Below are 18323 nucleotides of genomic sequence, written 5' to 3' on the forward strand. Positions count from 1 at the left end.
ACGCATCGTGATTGGACTAGAGGTTTTTAACGGTAATTGGACAGAAATATTATTAACATAATTATTGAAAAACACGGTTCTATTGGATTATCAAAATTTATACAAAGCCTTTATTGGCCTTTACGTGTCACGTGAAATAATTTAGTTACCTCCTTAAACATCTCGTGCCTTTATCCCCTCCTCCGACAAATTGAACATGTCAAAAACTTCCTGACTAGTTCAAAACTGTAGTCGAGTACGCCAAAGGTGTCTCAATTCCCGTATAGAAATCTAACGCGAGACGAAAGTGTCACAATACAACAGTTTTCGACTAGTCGAAACTTTTATACACGTCCAAAATACGAGTCACGTCAAGAATTCGGCCCTAGTTCGGAAATCTGTCGCTTAAAAACGTTTTTGACTAGTCTCGAAATGTCGCGACTAAATCTGCGATGCCCTTCACCAATCACAACAATTGAAATTCAAATTACCCAATCGCGAGTGATGTAAATTTATGTCGGCTTAAATTCAACCGCAAAGTTAATTCAAAGTAGCCAAGAAATATAACCCATAAAATATCAAGCCGCGAAAGTTACATTTCCCTGCCAAATTAAAAATATAAATAGAAATCTAATTACATTTCAGGTTATTGAACATTCAAATTCTAGCCGGTAATACATAATTTAGTCTGTTTCTACACAACTTTCAAATCGAATTTACGATGGCCAGCGTTTTCATTATCAGGAGGCCATACCAGACATACAGAACAGAAGGGCTCCATCGAGGTTTAGGGTATATGGACGTTTCGGTGCCGGACGTTTCGGTGCGGTCATTAAAGTTCCGGACCTTTCGGTGCCGGTCGTTTCGGTGTCTAGGGTGTTTTGGTGCATGACGTTTCGGTGCCTCATGAGTATGTAAAAGAAAAATTAAATAAAGAAAAGGTAACTAGTTTTGATACTGTAATTACAATTTTATAATTATTTTTTTATTTATAAACAGACATACTGGCAAAGCTCTAATAGGATGGCACAGATGGTTTAGTGCTCACGTGTCCGCTGATTCCCCTAACATTTGGAAATTTTTAAAGATCCTTAGGCAAGAAGAAGCCATCTCGAGAATGTTAATAGATCAATTGGATGCTGGCCTGATTCCAAAAAAGATCAAATTATATGAACATTGTGCGGTTCGACTTAAAAATATCACGGAAGGCTACGAAATGGGTAACTTTTTACTATACTTAAAAAGTGTCGCCAATAATTTCGAATTCTGAAATCTATAAAAATTTTATTATTACTTGTTCATTTTTATTATGGCACCGAAACGTGCTACACCGAAACATCCTAGACACCGAAACGTCAGGCACCGAAAGGGCCGGCACTTAGACGCCCACACCGAGACGTCCGGCACCTAAACGTCCTAGAACCGAGGTTTAGGATATATGGGCAATTAGCACCTTCTTGATCACGGCTGGTGAGACAACCGAAAGATACACATCCCTGCTGAGAACATCCCTTAAAGGCATAAATATCGTTCTTTTACAAGATGTTCCGATAGCTCCCTTCTTTGATCGAAAACCGTAGACTTCAGCGATGAACAGCCGTATTTTACGAACTGTTAGCTTATACCAGGGAAAGGGGGGAACTGATTTGCCAAAAAGTACACAGTAATAAATTGTCCAAATGGCAGTATGGAACATTAAAATCATGTAACGTGGTTCATTAAATGTTCTTTGGCTTGAGAGGGGTGGACTTCATAGTCATTTTAATGGCGATTTGCACCGGAGGTAAATTTAGAGGATAGCGCCGCCGATCAAACGCCGCCGCCGCCGATTATTTAGATAACGCCGAAACGCCGCCACCGATAAATTTAATTTCGGTGGCGCCGCCGCTGCCGCCGCCGCCGCTGCCGCCGAAACATTTTAATTTCGCCGCCGAATTCAGTTCCATTATTAAAGTATAATAATTACGTTTTGAGATCTAAACTACATAGATTTTTCTTTTGGTAGTGCTACGATTCCTAGGCTGTTGGATGCACCGTACTAGCGTTATAAAATTAAAAATAATTAATAATTTCCAAAAGATCTGGCACCACTGATTTTCTGCAACAGATAGCTGGGATAGGAGAGAGAGAAACGAAAACGGCTTTGGAGTTGCCTCACCTCGTATTTTGTAATAAGTACAGAAACGTATCAGCTGCATTGGCTGCATTCAGCAATAACTATTCTATTACATTTTAAAAATTCCTTTGATACAAAGATAAAATAATTTGTGATAATAGACTTAAATGCGCGGGGAAAAACCGGATTTGGGGGGATGAAATTTATGCGGTAGAGGGCTGGCTCGTTGGTTGTCTGTACGATAATGGCGGCGCCCAGCTAAAGTTTCTAAAAAGAGTGTATAGATAATAATACTAGTGAAATGGTAGTAAATTAGTACAGTATTGTTATTACTAGCGTAAATGATTTAGTTTAATAGTATCATATGTGACATAGTTATCATAAGTGTGCCTCTGTTTAACATAGCTGTATTAAAAATTTAAATGAGACCTTGTTTCACAGCCACCAAAGACTATATAAAGCTACGCGTAACTTTATATAGTCTTTGACAGCCTCCAAAGAAAATACAGCACCAACGTCGCGTAAAACTGGCTTTAACTTCCTTCCCCCCTACGCGAGAACTAGTTTTGATGACGATAAAACCGTCATCGACTGGGAAGTGACGTCAATAACGTCATATCCTTGCAACAAGGTATCATTATGGAAAAATTCTTTCAGGCACACTTATGATTAAATAAGTTACATTTGATAGTATGTAACCAAAGTTACCTCTTCTTTGTTTTGGAAACAAGTGGTTCCTATTTTAATAAAATCTATTATATTAAACATGTATTTTTTTAAATGTGTTTAACAATTTAAGTTCTATTAAAAGGCTGGCGCTATTTCTGAGGGGTGGGGGGCAGTTTTTACCCTTAGGCGCCGCCGCCTCCGATTTTTTTCAACGCCGCCGATTATTTTCTGAAAATCGGCGTGCCACGCCGCCGCCGAACTAATTATCGTTCCCGCCGCCGCCGTTGAAAATTGGTTCGGCGCTATGCTCTAGGTAAATTTATATCTGTTCTCCTGGCTTTTTTTAATCATGGTAAATTTTCAAGCGGGGACTTTTAAGGCGTCTTCATTCGCAATCACTTTTTAGACATTCTTTCATTCGATATCTTACCGGTATTAGGTAAATACATGTATAAATAATAAAACGAAATAAATTTAATTGAAATAAATATGATAACACGTTGATATTTTCTTTGTGATGTGTCCTTGGTTCTGTGGTAAAACGCTCACCTGACGTGCAGTAGGAGTCGGGTTCAAATCCCGCCCGGTACTAACTAAAATTGAAAAAAATTTAAACTGCACCCAATGACAAAAAGAGGGCTCTTTTGGAAAAAGATTTCCCTAATTACTTGAAACTGCAAACGTGGTGATTACACTTTGCCCCGAAAATAATCATCCGAACAAATTGATTATATTAAATTACTGAATGAAATCGACGTTCAGGATTGCCTTTAAGTAAATGCAAAATAGCAGATACTTTTTCTACTGTAACCATGTGCAAGGAACATATACACAACCGTAATAGCATAAGTTACAGAATAATAATAAGTATGACACCAGTTTCTTATTGTTTTAAACATATTTATTTTCGACTCTAATACTTTCACTCGCGCTCGAACTGAATAGTATACTTTCATCCTTGGTAGTAGAATATTTTGCGTTGGTTATTCAGGCGGTAAAATATTTATTTATTATTTAGTTTAAAACTTAAAGATTCTGCGAGCTATCTAGATATGGAATGTAACGTTAAAAGGAACCGCCTATGGCCTAATCTACTAATTCGCTAATTTTATCATCCTTTGCATTGCAGTCCATAGGTGGTTCCTTTTAACGTTATATTTCGTATTTACTATTCTCCACCAGTCTCCCCCAATTCGGCTTTCCGTTGCTACGTAACTCGTTTTGAAATTTTTAATGTTTAGGGTTAGAATCTCTATTCGGTTTTAAAGTCGCTAGCCAGATTTCCCGCGCGGTACTGACGAGTCCCAAATAGGACGAAACCGGTCTACCGTTGGAATTTCTGACTATTTTCGTTAATTTAATTTAATTTTTCACACGAAGATCTATTTGGTCCGAATTTCGCCTTCTTTCTTTGCTCGAAGACCTATCGGTAGGAGCTATTTGTAAGTTTCTAAATTTTTTCAAATTTGTTTAGGGTTAAGCTTTTTTATCCCTTTTTATAATGGACTAATCTACTTATTCGCTAATTGTATTATCTATTAAAGGTTGTGGTGAGGAATGGGTTTGGAAATTACCAAAAACATTATCGTCTTTGAATATGAGTAGGTCGTAAAAAAAATTTCATATTTATTATTCAAAAGTTCACAGATTATAATCATTTGCTTCTATCAAAATCAACACGATGGATATATTCTAAGTGACTGTTTAAACCTGGAAATATCATTTATGAATATGTTTTTATCCCGGTTTTTGCAAAATAAATATTGTAAATTCCAAAAGTCATCACTGGTTGAAAAATTGTGGTTACTATCTATATTATTTTTTTCAATAGGAATGCATTCGTTTAACGCTTTTTCACCATAGCCTACGACCTAAAAATATTTTTAGTAATAAGAAATTTAAGAACGCAACTAAATCTTTACCTGAACGCTTAATTTTCTGTAGGAATTCTTGTCAAGCACTTTTAAGGCCCAATCTTTAAACTCTCGCAGTTGGAGTTTTTTCAGGGTTTCAATTCGTCGTTTATTTCTTTCAAACATGAAAATCACGTCCCTTATTTCTGCCCAATTCCGACTGGCTTCACTGGCCATGTTCAAATCCGCGCCATTGACCCCTTTAATCAGTGACGTCACTCTTTTGTCAAATTCCGTTTCATCTAGAGATTTTATTTGCTCTCCGAAATCGTTCAAGAAAGCTTCAATCCGACTATCCAAATAAGAACATCTGTAGAGATAGAGTGTATGAATAAATAACACCAAATAATTTTTTTCTGCTGCGAATGATTATCATGGTATAAGGCAACCATGGATTAATTAACTAAGGGATGTTCCACGGGCTCAAAAATATCGAAGTTGCCTGTTCCGAACGCCACCTATCAGCGAAAATTACCAAAAGCGGACGGGCGGTTGCAGTGGGTTTTTCAAACATGTCCCAAACGTGACAAAGTGAAGACGCGGAAATTTCTTTGTTATTTTTATGATGTCGTATTTTTCGGAATAAACATATAAAACTTTGTTTAACAACGAACCAAATAAATGCATAATTCTCATTTTGTGCAAAAATTTTATTCCTAAAATAACATGAACAAAACCATCAACAGTAAGCCTTTGCCAAAGTAATACTGAAACGGTTTAATTCATATTTAAACTAACCTCACAAAAGCCACAATTGTATGATGAAATTACTTTATTAATCTTCATTCATTATTAAATGAACTTGATGCGTAACTTGCTTAAAACCAAATAATTTTCGCGATTTTCTGGATGATTAAATAAACGTGGTTGATGTTCGATCTATTCCGAAAAATAATCCATGGAGGAGATATTCAATCCGAGACACGCGGGAAAAAATCAAAACTTGTATCCGGTTGTATCGGAGGGTGATTTGCGCATGCGCGGCTTAAATAATTTCGGAACAGTCGCTAACGCTCGCTATGGCGAGTTTTCTACAGCGGTGGAACATCCCTTAGTTAACTAATCCATGAGGCAACGAATCATAATAGGTCTTTCAGGTAACAACAAATATTTAGAAAAATATAAACCCAAATTTATCTGCTGGACTTCTTAGAGTTACAGAGAATGCAAGGATGCCATTCTTTGCATGGCTATCCGAACGGACAGAGTACCCCAGTTGTTCGACGGTCCTCAACGTATTGAAACAGGGCTCATTCATAATTTCCTAAAACATATAACTTAAGAATTGCTTTAAAATATTCATATTCTTTTACCATTAGTAAATCAAGCAGTGTGCAGTGGTAAACGGTTCCAGGCCCTAATTGGTAATAGTTGGTGATGGTCGAGTTGGAATCATCTTCGTTAAATGATTTCACTCGTAATACATTCTGGCCAAGTGGAACCTCCATCGTTCTTGGCTGTCCACGATTGAAACAAGTTTTAGTGCCACTTAAACTGGAAAAGCTTTTAAATTAAAAATACTTCGTGTATCATTCCAGGCATGACAGGGCTATACTTCAATTTATCTTCAATCATTTTACCTATTTTTAATGCTTCCTAGCAATATTTAGTTACTTTAATAGAACTCACAAAGTGCCAAACAATTGAAAAAATCGTACTTCAGGAGTAAAATTACCATGGACCATTACTTCGCAGAATAAATGGCTAAAATATTGTTTTAAATGTGCATGTAAATCTTGAAGCGACATTCTACCCAGCAAATTTAGCTTCTGGAATAGAGTCCAGTCACGATATCTAATAAGACAGAGCCCCAAATGGTCACAAAGAAATGAATTGTCCATCAAACCGCTTTTAAATGCTCTTTTTAAAGTTTTTTTTGCACTTTGAAACTTTTCCTCAGACGACTGAAAATTGACCATATAATCTAAAATTGATGACAAAAGCACCTGAAAAATATAATTTTATTGAAAAACTTAAATTCAAATAATTATTTGGTAGCTTACCGGTAATTTTTGATTGAAGCTTGACAGGGTGATCACGATACCAGTGTCTTCCTCGTCAATCTTGTAGCCTAGAGCTGCTTCTTCAGCTGAATACAGTTCCGAGGCTAGGTCGTGATTGGTAAGAAATATGAAAAAGTCACAGAGCAAAGAGCTAAACGTTGAGAAAAAGAATGAATACATTTTAAATTTTAGGATCTAATTTTGCTCTCTCGATGAGCGAAGGCGCCACCTATCACTTGAAGAACACCATAATGGGTCTTACATAAATCAAATTGAACACCCCTGGTGTGGTTTCTTGCTTGCGCACATCGAGAGAACCTAACAATAAACCACAATGCGACACACTTTATCGGAGAGCTTTGATATACGGGTGATTTGAGATAGACATAAATGTAGCCCTTGGGAACGTGAAATTTCAGATCATTCTTGTACCACAATCTCATGTTTTTGTTGTCTATTAGCGTTTTTGGAAACTATAGTAAAATAAAGTGAAAGATCATTGTAATTTTTCCACTTGGGAATTATCTAAGTTACGTAAAAGATAATCCCGAGTTTGATCAAAATCGGTGATAAACCCCTCGGGTAGTATCTATTATAAAAAGAGGAACTAACGAGGAGTGTACCCGAGGTGTAAATCACCGATTTTGTAGACCTTAGGCTAACATGAATTTTCACCAAGGGAAACGTTACGCTGGGCTTCCGTTTTGCTATGGCAACTGAAAATGTTTTTGACAACTTAAAATAAAAAAATCTACATTTAAAAAAGCATGGGATTTTTTCGGGGAAAATTTTTGAAAACCTAAAAAAAAATAAAATTTAAACTTCAACTAAAATACTAAATTTGAACAATTTTGGGTGAAATTCATCAAGTAACCCCCCTGTGAAACCGAGAAAATCCCGTGCTTTTTAAATGTAGATTTTTTCATTTTAAGTTGTCAAAAACATTTTCGGTTGCCATAGCAAAAAGGAAGCCCAGCGTAACTTTTCCCTTGGTGAAAATTCATGTTACCCCAAGGTATATATAACCCCCGAGTTTCATCAAAATCGGTGGTTTACACCTCGGGTACACTCCTCGTAAGTTTCATGCTTTAATTCATTTTAGTCTATTGTACCCGGTTTTGGTAGCTATTATATTTTTGTAGACCCATAACACAGTACGTTTCAGTTTGGCATTATCGTATGGAGTGGTATATCGAGTGTACAATCAGTTTCTAGATACAAATATGAACTGTTGAAGTTAGGAATAACATTAGGATCTAATTTAGTAGTGTAGGAATTGAATTTGTATCAATTTTTCTTAACTCTCAAGTTTGAACAAAATCGGTGATTTACAATAAGTATGAAGTTAATTCTATTCGGTGATTTACACTTCCTTGTAAGATTCACTAAAACAATTTGAGTAACGCTATTCTGTCCACTCCTTTCGCGCACCTGTAGTGCCTTCTAGGAACAACAAACACTGTATCCCACACAAGGAGAACGCCACCCTTTATAAGTCGTCATTTTCTTCTGGACATTTTCCATTGGTTAGACGACTTAGCATCTGCTGCCGTTGTAAGGCGAAAATTCGGAAATTGTCCAACCCCTTTCCGTAAAACGTTCAATGAAATTTGTACACAACACTGCATTAGCGTGTTTAAAGGCTAGCTGCGATCTCCTTCTGATTGTAGCTCCTAGGTGCCTTAAGCAGTTTTGTAATAAAAAAAATCAAAGTTATATATTTACGGGAAATTCCATATTGGTTTTCTTGAACTCAAAATCAGTGGCTGCAAATAGAAGAATAATAAAAAATAAATAAAGATCAGTAAGTTTTATTTCAAACGTCAATAATGTACTTATATACGGGTTTGGTTCTGGCAAAAATAGCTCTTCATTTGGCGGTGGATCTGCAAATGTTAATAACTTCTTATAAATGAAGTTAAACTACTCCCTTAGTTCGGGACCAAAAGTTAACTCTGAAAGGTTCTACTTTTTATTTGACACTAATTTAACTAAATATACACCGTTAACTATTGGTAGTGTTTTTTGCATTTGGGAAGCTTTTAATTACTTTTTCTTAATTGTAAATTACCAAGTAATTTTTTTATCATAGTGGCGTTGCTTTTAATATTTGTAATATAGATGGAACAATCCATTATTCATTAATATTTTTAAAATGATTTCTTCTATTTTTACACTCTCCTTAAGGCCCCGGCGAAGCGAATAATTATCATCTTATGTGTAGAACACCGCGTTACTACTTTTCCGTTTATTGACTAAAGTCTTTTAACCAGATCTCATTATATATAACTAAATGAAACCAAACTTAAGAGTCCCGGTCTTCGAAAGTTTGGGCCCTGCGCAATTGCGCTTATAGCGTAGTTAGTAACGTGGCCTTGAATTTATAAAGAAATGACACAAAGCAATACGTAAATACCTTTCCATAAACGAAGCCATTCCTTGGGAATATCTGTAACGATATTTTTCTAATATTATTTTTTTAATTAGGTCAGAAATCAATATTAAGCACTTTCTGGATCAAGTATGAAAGCTCCACTGTAAAACTATGTAACTGTGGACCTGTGGTGAACGAATACTAATTTTCCCCGCATAGTAGTCTTTAACGGTGGGCTGATCGTAGCGTATGCTTTGGTCAGAAGGATTTTGGGAAAAGGGTTCAAATCCTTTCTATGACGATTCTAAAAAAGGTTTTATACTACTAAATGAAATTTTAAATCTGTAAAATATAACGTGTTTTTAACTTTTTTTAAGTTTTTTTTATGTTACATCTTGTTGTTATTTATAAAAGATGTTCATTCCAGCACCAGTAAGTCACTTGATGACTTAGGCCTAAGCTGGTGCCTTGGGTATTAGCGTAGCTGATAATTATTATTATTATTATTTTCCTGCACCATTACTTTAGACAAACGCTTAGGCTACGATGGGCATCAGCAGAAATCACCACTAGTTAAAGGGGCTTTCTCCATGTTCTTCGGTTTGCCCTTTCCATATAAACTTGTTGAGGTTAATGGTAATAGTACGTGTAGGAGCTATTGATTCATGTAGCATGAAGGGCTTTCCACCACACTCCTACACAAACATTTCTTCGAGAGGCTCATATATATTTGGATACTGTGTATGAAAAATGCCTACCTTCTTTGCAGTAAGGTACTTGCATCCATTTTTCCGTTAGGTCACAAGGATTGCCATTTTCATACAAACAAGACAATATCAAGAGGTTGCAATTATCGGGTCGGAGAGAGTCTAAGCATTCTCTGATGAGATTCTCGTCATAATTCGAGTATAGCGCCCTCCCTCTCAATAAATCTTGCGGTTCAAAATAAAGCAGGCTATTACACAGGGCAGAAACTAAACTTACAGAATTTTCCTGGTTGTAAACGGTAAAGTAAAAATTTTTACCAATCAAAAAAATTAAATATATTAAAAACTGACTTCATCTTTCCATCTAAAGTTGAAATCGGCCACTTTCTGCATCTCATCAAAAATGCTTCTCTGAGGTCCAATTCTTTTCAGAAAAAATAAATACTGAAAAACAACTAACAAAACATCGTCCAGGTGATTCATCCCGTCTTCTGACAAACTTATGGTTATTGCGAATATTGTTGTTAAACAGCTGCTGTTATCGGTTCCACTTGACAGACCAAGAGCCCAAAGTCTGTTAAAATCACGAACAAAATCGATATAGTTATGAACATTATTTATATTTATCTAATAATTTAAATTCAAACCTCTTCTTGAGAAAATTAAGAATACTGCCTTGACCTTCGTGACCAACCAGAAATCCAATGACGCCTAATGGATCTTCTCTAGCAATTATAAACCATACAAAGAACTATAAATAATTGGTGCTGGCTATGGCAACTTTGTGAACAAGAAAATGTGTATTTACTTGTAATGTTTTACTAAACTTGGAAGTGACCACGACAAAGTAATCAAATGGTTTTTCTCAATAGCACATACTGTAAAAATAGTAATAATTATTATTTTGGATAATTTGTTAAATTAAATTAATATCTGAGCCTTATAACCTTTGTAAAATTTGTAAAAATCGGGGGTGTCAAAAGGTTCCTCGTTTCCATTTATATAATTATCAGGTTTATTTCTAAACACAAAAAATTCATCGATTTGTAAATATAAAGAAAATTTTTTGGCTATTACCTTTTCTTAATGCTGCTAAAGATCTCTACCACCCAATCTTGCAGTACATCTAGGCTCTCTGAAAGAATTTTTTTGCGTTAAATTATATCACGCTCATAAAGGTGAACCAAAATATCGCTATTTAAAGGCCACGCATTTGGCACCATCAACGTCCCTGCATACAGGCCTCTTTTATGATTAAAATAATAAATGTAAATAACGGTGTATCACCTCTGGATGTGACGGATAGGGTCATGAGGTGAGATGAGTAGTGATTTTCCCAGAATTCGCGAACTCTAGAATGCACGTCGATACCGTTCACTTCCGGCAGTTTTTTCAAAGTTTCGATGTTGCCACATCCAAATTTCTTAATTGGATTTCCATCCTTTGCCATTGATTTTAATACTTGAAAGACTCTTATAAAATCCGAGGGTAACGCCAGTTTAAACTCTATTTAGAGTTTTGAGAGACAAATTAATATCTGATAAGGTTTTAATTTTCTAATAAAATTCACCGCTATCAATAGCCTCCAGTTCTCTGTTGGCACTATCTTTCTTCATAAGAGGGGATATGAAAAATTGAGAGAATATATCCAAAGCTTTTTTGAATTGTTTAGTATTAACGTTAAAGAAAAAACGAGTCTACTAGGGAAAGAAATATTGCCAAATAGCTTCAAGATGAAAATTTAATATTAGGAATAATTTTAATATTACCGTTTCGGCGCTAGTACAGGCATTATTGTATCCACCTGGAAATGAAAATGTTGTTACTTTATGAATATTTTAATTTATTCCTAAAGATTACCATATTTCTTTATGAACGAATCAAACTGGTTTTCATCAGAATACTTTTCACTGCCCATAAACAACACTAAGGATAATATTAGCAGATTTATTGTTTTTGCGTCATATAAAGCTTTAAAAGTTATTTTCACTTACTATGTTCTAAGAAATGAGCCAAGCCTGGGAGGTCATCTGGGTCACTGTTTGTTCCGACTTTAACTGTCAGAGCAGCTGCCGACTAAAATCATACCGTAGTTTGTAGGAATTATATTTTAACGGAATATTCCACAATATCAATGTTCACCATTTTTTCCTCAACTACGTCGTCATTCTCTGCTTTTTGGTTATTGTTCTCTTCAATGTCACCACTTTCATTTTTGTCCGCCTTCGCATTTTCGGATTTTTGAATGGAATTTTTCAAAGGCTCAGAATCGGAAACAAGCACAACTTTCAAACCATTGTTTAGTACGAGAGAACGATAGAGTCTTCTGTCATTTTCAGATTTAATGGGTTCAGGCAACAAAGTAAATAATTGGGACATCTATGAAGAGATAAGTTATTATGCTAAAGCAATTGACTGATTTCGTTGGACAAACGTTTAACACTCTGCGTATAGATTGCGGAATGTTCACGATAATTAATGTTTCGAAAGGATTTATGCGTGGGATTCTTAAGTTAAGACACTAACAAGTAACTTGTTAAACACACCGGCAGATGTGGAAGTAAGTAAGGTGGATTTCCGTATTTTATAAGGGGTAGGCTTATACCTTTTGCACCTATTAAAATCAAATATTTGATCTACAAATATTTGAATTTTTTATATATTTTTTAAATACAGAGGTCAACAAGTTAGTTGATTTTTCTTATATTTTTAGGATTCTATTAAGATGAGGGAATTAGTTGTTGTTCCATCGTAGACAAACACCACGAAGGCGCGTCCGCTGTGTTCTGTTTTGGTAAAACTTTGTGAAAAATTTACTATGGCGCTACCTAAAGTGGAATAGCGAAGTTTATTGGTCGCAAAAAATGCCAGTTAGCCATTGAAATGTAAAACAATGTGTATTTATAAAAAGCAAAGAAGATGTGCTCTGAAGATTTCATAAGTTACCATTTACATGTAGTTTTACTCTCAAACCAACCGAGAAGAAACGAAACAAATTGTTCGTCACCTCAATTCTGACGCCCTTTTGATTAGCAATCCCTTAATAATTTTGTTTTTAATTTTTAACGATGATGTTTGTCGTCAGCATTCCCGTATGTAAAACACTCATGTGCTCCTTTTTACTTGTCGGCGAGTGTTTATTTGAGTGTTATTACCCATTTGAGTTAGTTTATTTCTATAGACGAGACCACCTCCAGTGCTTCTGTCAGAAATGCGCTGCATTGACATCCAATTTCGGAAATTCAACTAATTTGTTTTTTAAAATCCAAATGTTTAGTTATGAAATATTATATAATATTAACATACATATTTTTATACTTCATTGAAACACTAGATACGTATATATCTACTTCAATAAGAAAAATGATATTGTTCTTTGAATGCAAAAAATCACCATTTATCTGTTTTATTTTCAGGTGATCTACATTAACATTTAAAATTAGAAATATGGTTTTAAATAACAACTGATGCCGTCATTTGAAGGCAATAGAGCCAATAGCAACTACCCTCCCCCGAAAAATAAGAACCTCCCAAAAGAGTTTGTAAAAATAAGAACCTCCCAAAAGAGTTTGTAAAAATAAGAACCTCCCAAAAGAGTTTGTAAAAATAAGAACCCCCCAAAATAGTTTGTAAAAATAAGAACTTCCAGAAGAGTTTGTAAAAATAAGAACCTCCCAAAAGAGTTTGTAAAAATAAGAACCTCCCAAAAGAGTTTGTAAAAATAAGAAAATCCCAAAAGAGTTTGTAAAAATAAGAACCTCCCAAAAGATTTTGTAAGAATAGGACCCACAAAAGAATTTGTAAGAATAAGAACCCCCAAAAGATTTGGTAAGAATAAGAACCTCCCAAGAGATTTTGTAAGAATAAGAACCCCCAAAGGATTTTGTTAAAATAAGAACATCCCAAAAGATTTTGTAAGAATAGGACCCACAAAAGAATTTGTAAGAATAAGAACCCCCAAAAGAATTTGTAAACATAAGAACCCCCAAAAGAGTTTGTAAAAATAAGAACCTCCCAATAGATTTTGTAAGAATAAGAACCCCCAAAAGAGTTTGTAAGAATTAGAACCTCCCAAAAGGTTTTGTAGAAATTGCTCGCCACTATTAAAGGGTATCAAAAAAAATGTCTTCGTTTTAGGGTTTAATTATGCGAATGTTGTAAGAAGTGCAATTTCGGTTAACTAAAACCCCAAATACCAGGAAGATTTCTATGGTAACCTTAAAATCGAATACTTTTTATTACAAAACCGTATATCCGTTCTAAAGAAAGTTTCAACTAGGCCCTGATTTGAAGCTCGTGTTTAAATGTATGGTTACCACAGATAAAAGACACCAGTATTAAAGTATCGTCATGAATTTACAATGTTTCCATTTAAATACTCTTCGATTCACTTTGTACTATCTACAAAATGGGAAATACTGTCAGAGACTTTTTCAGACTCGAATTTTTGTGTACAAATATCTTGTTTTTCTCTGTTCAGTATACAGGGTGTTTCAAAAGGTTATGCATATATTTTTGGGAGCTGTAGGGGGTTTAGTTGAGAAGTATGCCTGTTTTTTCTATTTAAAAGAGCGCCAGAGAGCTTTAAAGTGTGGCCTACTAGCCCCTGGAAGTAGGCATTGGTAAATGTCCGAGAGACTAGGATGCGCCGGTTCGGGTACCTTTCCGGTTAAAGACGTCGAGCAACCAAAGCATTGTCATTCGCTAGTCCATACATTAAATTAATATCCGCCAGCTTTTCCGAAGTGAACTTTATTGTTGCAGTTCGAAAGTGATGAGAAATCGCTGTCCATGACGACTTTAAATACTGTTTAAGATTTCTTTCTTACGCTATTTACCTTGTTTACAAAGTCCCTTTTTACCTATCACACGAACTCAAACCTTAATGTTCTCTGCTGCTTGGTTTTGTGCTGGATGCAGCCTACTTCCAGGGGTAATAGGCCACACTTTGAAGCTCTCTAGTGCTCTTTCAACTCATCGTAGGAAATTGGGAAAAATACAGGCATACTTCTAGCCCCTTAAAAATTTTGCATAAACTTTTGACACAACCTGTATATTTTTCTATTTGTTATTTTCCAAATAGTTCCGGTGTGAAGTTGAATTGACGCCGATATAACGCTTAACGCTGATAGGATTATTCTTATCACGGACCCGATGACGTAGCAGAAAGGAGCTAGTTCCATTTTGGTGGATAACCAAAAATGTGAACTCTGACCTTGAGGATTTTCCCGGGGAAATGTTTTTTCTTCCATTTCTGGGTATATGTCCTGACATCTCCTCTTTTCCGGATATCTGAAGGAATCACTAGGGGATCTATATTTACAAGTAAAGATGGCGCTAGATGTTATAATCTGTAGACTTGTTAACGTTTGCTTGTTGGGAAAAACGTCACTGTTTACGAAAGTGCTTCCATCAAAAAATATTAAAATAATTTAATAACATAGAAAGTCTTAAACTCTTGTCATATGTAACATAATTACTCATAAGTATGCCACTGTACCTTTATTCCATTCAAAAATCTTCACTAACAGTTTGTTTCACCACGAACCAGTAAAAAAGTGGACTACGTTAGATTTTAACCTTTTTATTCATCCTAGTAATTTTGGGAGTCACACTATTGGCTACTAACATATTTATTTAAGCCAATGGAAAACCTCTAAATTGAGAAGGAATTTTTTTGCGTCGAGATTTTAGTCAGCCCAATGAAATTCATAAACTCGCTCGATTTGTGCGGATGAAGTTAAATAATGAGTAGTTTAAAAAAGAAAAGGTTGGGGAAAATGACCCATAAGGTTCGGTTCAGAGATTACTTTCCGAAAATGGAACAAGTCGTCGAAGTGGGTTATTCCACCAGCGTTACTTAAACCCATACCAAGCCTAGAAGAGTTAGGCCTAGGCTCAAAAGAATCTGCAAAGACTCTGTAGATGCCCCAGAAAAGCTCAACCTGAATTTCAACTATTTTTTCAATAAACCTGCTTCTTTTATTTGACAATGTAAATTTATTTTAGAACGTGAGTCTCCGAAAACTTCATTAATTGCATTAACAGCACTTGACAGTATATTGTAGTTCATTTTAGCTCGTAAGCCGTGTTCAAACCGGTTTGTTTACTAAAATAATGGCCGTCGGATTATCAGAAGTAGAGCTAATTGAGCGACGGCATAATCAGTATTTGAGATTCGATGACGTCAAATATTACGTAGGGTACGGATGACGCAAAATCTGCGAAACAAACCGTTAGTGAAGAAATAGAGCTAGTGGCATACTTATGAGTAATTATGTTACATATGCTCTTATGTTGATGAAGTCAGCAGTTGTCATTTATACGCAACTTTAAAGTGCGTTGAATAATTATACTCATATTTAAATTCTTACTTTAGCAGAACTAACAAAAGAAAACAGGCGGTCACACGATTTGACACTATAAGACAGAAGATAAGATAGTTGTCCCAAGGAGTATTTTAACCCAAGATAAGATAAATCAACTAGGAATAAAATCAAATGTTTTAGGAAACCAACAGAAAAGTGATAGGCGGGCGTTTGTATACTCGAGGAAATAAACCCTGTCTTTTACTCAACAAATTTTGAATTTTCTCTTAACCACTCATCTTGAAATGGATTGAAAATTTGCAAAACATCTTATCGACCAGAAAATTAACCTGATCTTGTCAGTGAAAAATCTTGTAGGTTATATAATTCATCAACAAAAATTACGATTTACTTAAAATTGTTAAAAAATCGATTAGGCACAATGCCTCTTTGATACGGAAGCTATTTACGTTATAAACAAGTCGTAGCGCGTATAAGCAGGCAGTTATTAATTTTGCTTCCTACTACCTTTACACTGTGAAAATAAAATTTGTTATTTTCAAAAGATATTGGCCTTCGACCGTTTTCTTGACGATACCCAATTTTATTCCGATATTGTATAAAATGATTAATGTTGGATATAATTTATCAAAGCATTTGTAATATATTTGTGCAACACCAATTATCACAATGAAAGTTAATGCTCATAACAAGTTATTAATAGCCTTTTTAGCTTCCACAAAGCTACGTAGCTGCCACCAGTAGCAGTATTTGAGTTTCTAGCGTTTACCGCTTTATTACGATATATCGTCATAACTAAGCAGACAGAGTTACGTTAAGAAAGGCTTTCTTGTTTTAAAAAGTAGCCTTAGAAGACTTCTTTACGAAACAGAAAAATTCCACATATATTCAAAACCAATATGACGAATATTCAGGACTTAAATGTTTTTAAAAATTATAATAATAGAAGTATATTCACCCTTCTCGTTCAAGAAAATTGAATTAAATGGATAAGGCTTAATTCTTTAAAAAAATTAAACTTCAAGCGAAATTGTGTGGGTCTAAACAAGTTCCACTTAATTTACGCACCGTAGCCGACTACTAGTTTCGAATTGAAGCTATGTAACGTCAAAATGTATTCCCTATCTTCTGATAAAAAAAGCATCTATAATCGAAAGAGGAAGATAAAGAGTAAAATATTTCGCATAATAGCTAATACGGAATATTTTATCTAAGTTTCATCTGATGGTGCAACCGAGAAGGATTTTTATTTAAACCTGGGGATAATAACTACGTTCAGATGATCCGATGGCATCATGGTCTCAATTTCCTCCAGCACGAGAGGGGATAAACCAAATCGCGTCATAAAAAACGTTTCTCTATTATCAGAACCTTTTATCAAAATTATTTTGATACATTTATTGCGATTTCATTTATTTAAATACTCATAAATAGCGAAATCGTTCGTAAATTGTTTGAAGCAAAAATGTTTTACAACAAGTTTCACCTTACTGCATTAATTTAAATTGCGAGATATAGTTCCTTTTGTTTACGTGACATCTCAGGAACCTACATATACTTTCTAAATACCATCATATTTATTTTCGTTGATGTCAATCTTTATAGAAGGGAAATTATGTTAGTGAAGCGTATTTTTTAGACTATTACTATTACTATCTAAAGTTCTGCTCGTCCGTTACGATCAAAAGATTTTGTTTCCCGATTACCTTTTCAATAACACAAGTTATACGCAAGAATGTATTTATTTATTATTAGGAAGAATGATTATGTTGCGACAATCGCCGGGCACATTGAACGCCTTTCCCCCGTCTCGCGCGGGGGGAAAGACAAAACTTCACCGGCGTTTGATTTCCATCGCGTTAGGTGACGTATATTTTAAGCAGCCAATGAAATACCGGGACTATTCGTTTTATTTCAAGCGGAGGAGCGTACTGAGGGGACCAACGGGTGGAAAGAGAGAAAGGCTAAAAACCGTCTCGACAAAGACATTCTCCCTAGGTATAAATAAATACATTCTTGGTATACGTGTCTATGATTAAGCATTGTATGTTCAGTGTGAAAACAGGCCGCATTGATTTTTTCTATAAAAATGCCATATAGAGGCATACTGATTAAGGACTATGTTATATACGATAATAGTACAGCTATTTTATGTTTTGACCCGGAATAAATTGAAAACTAATGAAAATGTCGTTGTTTTTAGATTCTAACTTTCAAAGGCGGTCTTTCACGT

The 18323-nt window shown here is 35.1% G+C and overlaps 1 protein-coding gene across 3 annotated transcripts; it reads right to left on the reverse strand.

Moving 5' to 3' along the window:
- Window positions 1-4388: 4388 nt before the first annotated feature.
- Window positions 4389-17140, reverse strand: LOC149943709 (nardilysin-like). 3 transcript variants are annotated; one of them, XM_090175084.1, is made up of 24 exons: window positions 17049-17139; window positions 11904-12140; window positions 11756-11837; window positions 11622-11687; window positions 11531-11565; window positions 11332-11458; window positions 11049-11267; window positions 10839-10896; window positions 10709-10782; window positions 10570-10639; window positions 10409-10486; window positions 10113-10335; window positions 9813-10047; window positions 9097-9129; window positions 8516-8566; window positions 8406-8446; window positions 7026-7153; window positions 6681-6831; window positions 6336-6623; window positions 6199-6273; window positions 5991-6134; window positions 5805-5941; window positions 4687-4987; window positions 4390-4635 (listed from the first exon to the last, which is right to left on the reverse strand). In XM_090175084.1, exons 2-24 carry the CDS (start codon window positions 12138-12140, stop codon window positions 4438-4440), a joined length of 3051 nt encoding a protein of 1016 aa, XP_090031210.1. In that variant the 5' UTR covers window positions 17049-17139; the 3' UTR covers window positions 4390-4437. The 3 variants fall into 3 exon arrangements, with proteins under 3 accessions (XP_090031209.1, XP_090031210.1, XP_090031208.1); XM_090175083.1 differs by having other exon boundaries at window positions 4389-4635; window positions 5991-6180; window positions 6258-6273; ... (1 more) ...; window positions 8406-8566; window positions 17049-17140; XM_090175082.1 differs by having other exon boundaries at window positions 8406-8566; window positions 17049-17140.
- Window positions 17141-18323: the final 1183 nt, after the last annotated feature.

Source organism: Leiobunum rupestre, chromosome 5, assembly GCF_980474605.1.
Source record: "Leiobunum rupestre chromosome 5, qqLeiRupe1.1.hap1, whole genome shotgun sequence".
Lineage (NCBI taxonomy): Eukaryota > Metazoa > Arthropoda > Arachnida > Opiliones > Sclerosomatidae > Leiobunum > Leiobunum rupestre.